This window comes from Mandrillus leucophaeus, unplaced genomic scaffold, assembly GCF_000951045.1.
Source record: "Mandrillus leucophaeus isolate KB7577 unplaced genomic scaffold, Mleu.le_1.0 Scaffold241, whole genome shotgun sequence".
In the NCBI taxonomy this organism is placed as follows: domain Eukaryota; kingdom Metazoa; phylum Chordata; class Mammalia; order Primates; family Cercopithecidae; genus Mandrillus; species Mandrillus leucophaeus.
In genome coordinates this window covers 2392046-2397380 of record NW_012102488.1, presented here as the reverse complement: position 1 = coordinate 2397380, position 5335 = coordinate 2392046, and the positions used below count along the sequence as shown (strand labels likewise).

General features: G+C 50.3%; 1 protein-coding gene across 1 annotated transcript in view; it reads left to right on the top strand.

The window, feature by feature from the left end:
• The window catches only part of LOC105541618 (golgin subfamily A member 6A-like), a 16275-nt gene continuing 10940 nt past the window's right edge, over nt 1-5335 (top strand). Inside the window, exons 1-6 of the mRNA XM_011982725.1 lie at nt 1-118; nt 1801-1920; nt 3824-3904; nt 4763-4801; nt 5067-5117; nt 5218-5299. Coding sequence (XP_011838115.1) covers nt 35-118; nt 1801-1920; nt 3824-3904; nt 4763-4801; nt 5067-5117; nt 5218-5299 — 457 coding nt within the window. The 5' untranslated portion in view covers nt 1-34. The remainder of the gene's footprint in view (nt 119-1800; nt 1921-3823; nt 3905-4762; nt 4802-5066; nt 5118-5217; nt 5300-5335) is intronic.

Here is a 5335-nt window from a genome sequence, read left to right as displayed (position 1 = left end):
CAGCCGCCTGGTAGGTGACTGGAGGTGTTCGCTGATGTGGCCCCAACCCTGCCTCCCTCCCCACCCCATGATGTTAGACGAGACTCAACGGAGTCAATTGGCAGCAGCCAAGAAAAAGGTAAGACACAACAGGTCATGGCCCCCCAACCTAGCCAGAGATCCCCTCCAATGACAAGACCACTGCCAGAGTACATACCACTCCTGAGGCACACTGGGCTGGACCCCCTAACGCTAGCACCTCTGGGCTCCCCCCACCAAAGTCTCATCAGTCAGCCCTGCCCCCTCAGCAAGCAGCCCAGCCTCTGCCCTCGCCAGTCGCCCCATGGTGACTTCTGGCAGGTGACTCCTGGGGCTCCCTGCTCCGTACTCGCCCCTCATATCCTGCTGCCCCAAGCCCAACCTCCCTGGGTTCTTTGGGTTCCGCTGTCCGAGGACCTGAGTCCCCCAGCCCCAGTCCCCCACCATCGCCAGTCATCCCCGGGTGATTTTGGGCTGGTGACTCCTGGGGTTTCCTGCTGCAGACTGTACTCTCCCCTCCTGCTGACACAAGCCTGACCTCCCTGGGCTCTTTGGACCGGCATCTCCAAGGACCTGGGCACCAGCCCTACGTCCCACTCCCCCATCATGGATCAGCAACTCAGCCATTGCACTGATGTGGTTCCCCCCACCCCAAGGAGGAGTGGAATGTAGTGACGTCACAGTACCCCTAGGAACTGTCATTACTGCTGCAAGACTGGCCTATGATCTTACAACCCAGTCCCCTAAGCATTCTCACCCCATTTCTGGTTCCTCTGGCCACAGCACACATTTCCAGCTGGGAGGGGAATGGGGACTATGGGACTTAAGAGCAACAGGTTTCAGGTTGCCTTACTCCCTTTGCATAGACATTGACTTTGTGAAAAGCCTACACTTCCCCTGTGAGCTTAAACGTTGACAGTATCTCTGGGTGGCAATGGGAGAATGGGTTTGGTTTGGTTTTCTCCCAGCCTTCTACTCTCCAGAGAGACTTTAACATGTTTTTCTGAGTTCTCCACCTCATATTCTAATTCTCCACAGTTCTGGGACCAGACTGCCCTTCAGTCAGTGGTCTCTGAAGTGAGATTTGCTTATCTTCTGTGGAATAGATCTTGGAAAACTGAACTTGACAGCTTGAATCTTCCTCATATCATCTCAACTTGGGGTACTTTGAGTGCCACAGGATAAATGTGGGAGATCTTTCTGAAGCATCAGTTTCCCTTGATTCTCTTGAGAGAGAAAAATCGTTAATGTACTTAGGGATGACAGTCACATACGTTTCTAAGAGTATACCAGACTTCTCTCTGAAATGAGACTTGGGTTGTCCTCTTTCTGATCAATTCCCAGATTTAACAAAAAAGCTGCCTTCTGCCATGAGGACACATGGATATAAAAGTTTGAGAGGTCCTGGTGCACTTCTTCACACTTACAGACGTGTGAGGATGTGTGACTCCAAACCACACAGTGTGCAGTTCCTGCCTACTTAATGTTTAGTTTTCTACCTCTGGCTCTGATTTTGGTCTCTGGCAGCTGCTGATTCCTGGCAAAACCCCAGAGCTTGGACTCAGAAGACTGAGTTTAAGTCCCATTATTGCCCACCCTCCCTTTTTTTTTTAGCCATAATATCCATCCCTCTCAATCAGTAAGTGATTGTGAAAACACCTTGTACAATTGTTGGTGACATTAAGTCAGATGGTGTATAAGAGTACTTTGAAAAACTGTAAAGGGGACATGGCCATAGGGGCTGGTAGTTCTCATGAGTATTACTGCTCTTCTTTCCCACAGCTAAAAGAATATCAGCAGAGGAACAGCCCTGCTGTTCCGGCAGGAGCGAAGACAAAAAAGAAGAAAACTGGCGGTAGCCCTGAGACAACCACTTCTGGTGGTTGCCACTCACCTGGGGATGTGAGTCTTGGCTGGCCAGGCTCCTGGGGACAGGGGGCCCAAGGGGGCAGTAGAGGGTAATTGTTAAGATTGCTGGGTACTAGTTAAGAATTCTGGGTTTGAATCCTGCCTCTCCCTTGGCTAGGGATCTGACTTACGGCAAGTTGCTTGAGTTCTTTGGGCCTCTCTTTTCACATCTGTAAAATAGGGGTAGTGGTGTTTGATTTGCATTTCTGAAGTTTAAATGATATTCCATATTGTTGTTGTTTTTATGTTAATCCCTAGTACATGTCCTGCTGTGAACACCCAGGATGCCCAGGAAATGGTCATTGCTGTTTGATTTTCCTGATCCCCAGTCTCAAGGGGGAGCTGGGTCAATGAGTACAGCCACTTGCTATCAAGCTGTCCCTTTAGGAGTCACAGAAGGGGGCTCAGGGTGTGGTGAGGAGAGCCCCAGGCACTAGGAGTAAGAGAAGATCTAACTTGCCACCAGCTTGCTGAGTGACCACAGAAAAATCACTTCTTACCCTGGGCCTCAGTTTTCTCCATTGTAAGATGACACTGGATAAGATCGGTGTCTTTCATACTTGTTTTTTAGCTGGAGCCCCTTTAGTTCAAGTGAACCCTTACTCAGGAGTCTGCTTTTTTAAGAGAGGTGGAGGTCTGGAGCTCTACTAGATTCAACATCCATGTCCTGGGCCTGAGGAGAGGGGTCCAGTGAGCATATTAAGAGCTGCGTTGGTCAGGTGACTCCACTCTGTGACTGCATTGCTCAGGGAACTTTTCCATCTATTTGTTCCTGCCCCTGGCAAGGCAGCAGGTGGCCATTTGGAAGAATGGCACAGGCCATGGTTTCAATCTCCTCTACTCTTCCTCAGCGTTTCATTTTACTCAACCCACATCTTCCTCCTACCCTGACTTTTTGTTTTTCTCTAAGCCACTTCTGTCTTTCTCCCCCTGCCCTCGTTTTTCCCTTGTCCCCTCCTATAGGGGACATTCTGAAGGTGCTGGTGTCCAACCTTAACCATTCCAGTGGGTAGCACTCCCCCATTGCACAAGTGGAAGGTGAGGCAGTGCCAGGACCCCTCTCTGGCTTGCTCTCTCCAGTTGTGCATGCCCCTGAGGCTTCTCTGGTTTTGGGGATACTTTGCCTCTGCCTTGTTTTATGTTGCTGCCATTAACCTTCATCCTGTTTATGTCTGCTTCTTCACCTGCTGGATTGATTGGGTTTTTTCCTTCCCCGCATCTTTTATCATCTTGGAAATGGTGAGACCTTAAAGTTTAAAAGTAACTTGGGAATAACATACAGAGCAGGCATGTGCGATTTGGGGATTTTGTGTGTGTGTGTGTGTGTGTGTGTGTGACCCAGACTGGAGTGCAGTGGTGCGATCTCAGCTCACTACAACATCTGCCTCCCAGGTTCAAGTGATTCTATTGCCTTAGCCTCCTTAGTAACCAGGATTACAGGCACCTGTCACCATGGCCGGCTAATCTTTGTATTTTTATTAGAGACGTGATTTAACCATGTTGGCCATGCTGGTCTTGAACTCCTGACCTCCAATGATCCACCCGCCTCAGCCTCCCAAAGTGCTGGGACTACATATGTGAGCCACTGTGCCCAGCCCCTTTGCTGTTTTTATACTTTCTTTATATCCATAACTGTTTCCCTGTGTTTCTTTTTTTTTTTTAATTTCTCTTTTTTATTACTCCTGCGTCATCTGCTACCCTGAAGGACCTGGAGGTAAGAGGCCCTGAGCCAAGGTGCAGTGATCCTGTAGGCCAGCCCTCCAACCTCCTCTCACAGTGGGGGCTGGGTGCCCCTCTGCCAGCTGAGACAGCCGACACACACCCCAGCCCTAATGATTGTTCTCTCTACCTCTTCCCACAATCCTCCTCCAACTGCTCCTCTCTGCATGCGCCTCAGAGCCGGAATCAAGAACTGGAAGTAGCCCCGGACTCAAGGTCCGCAACAATCAGTCAACTCTATGAAAACATAGAATCACTGGTAAGAGTCCAGTGGGGTCCTGTGATTCCACACTGCCAATCCTGAGCTTTAGTTTCCCCTTGGGGCTCTGAAGAAAGGGGCTGGGCCCCCTGGTGCCAAGGGCAAATGGGGAGCTGGAGCACCCAGGCCTCACCTGGAGGGACCCCAGAACAAGGAGCATGCAGCATGGCTCTTCCATCACTGCCCCCTTTGCCGACTCTTTCTTCTCCAGACACCCCTGCTCCAGTCCTTGCCACATATGCCCTGGGGTTGTCACCTCTCAGGGAAGGGCTAGCCTGACGGTTTGTCAGGGGTCCTGTATTTCTGCTGTGACTCAGTCCCTAATTTGCTCTTTGAGTCTGGACAAGCCACCTCTCCTCCTTGCACTGGTGTTTCTGAAGGAGGTAGAGCATCAACGGTCTCGGTTAGCTCTGAGAGTCTGAGATTTAAAGGCTCCTAGAATGGAAACCTGAGGGCCAAGGGCTCCTGTCTGTCCTTTTCCATTCTATATCTGCTGTGAAGAACTGTACCTGGCTTGTACATGCTCAGTAAATGTTTGTTGAATGAATGCACCTTCCTCAATCACAAGCTGGCAGAAGGGTGGGCCTTTCTCAGACTCCATCTCTAGGGGTTTATGTTACTGTCCTTTGGAGAGAATCCAGATTCAGACTTTGAGTTCTGTGGCTGTGGGCAAAACCCAACAAAGACCCAAATCCTCTGTCCTTGCGAGCTTGAGGAGAGTTGACCAGTTCATGTTGCCATTGGGTCTGAGAACGTTGTCTTTAAAATTCATTCCTGGCACTTGTCTACCGCTTCCTGGTCTGGGGAATAGAGTTGAGGGGGCCCCCCTCAGTCACCTGAATTTGACTGTCCCCACAGAAACAACAGAAGAAACAAGTGGAACGTCAGCTGGAAGAAGTAACGTGATTTCTTTGTTTGCTCACAACATGACTGCTGGGTTTGGGGGGCACTCAGATGTAGAGGCACCAGTCTCATCTCACCTACTGCCAGCCTGGGGAAGAAGGCACATCCCTCAGATTCCACCACATCCCCACAGGGTCCCTGATAACCTGGTCCCATGGGTGGGCCTGTGCTGGGGCATTGGTGGCATTCTGGGGGCATGTCTCTTGCTGTGCCATCTCTGCCTCCCCTTGGTAAGAGCTCTGTCTTCCTCTTCCTATAGGAAAAGAAAGCAAATAATGAAATACACAAAGCACAGATGGAGCAGTTAGAGGTGAGTGGAGGGTGGGGAGTTTTCTCCTGTCCTCCAGAGAATGTTTCTTCCCTTCTCTTTCAGCACTTGCTTGTCTTTTCTCTCAAACATTCCATTTCAGACAATCAACATCCTCACGCTGGAAAAGGCAGACTTGAAGACCACCCTTTACCATACTAAACGTGCCGCCAGACACTTCGAAGGTGGGAATCTGGGCACCCCATCATCCTTCAACCTGG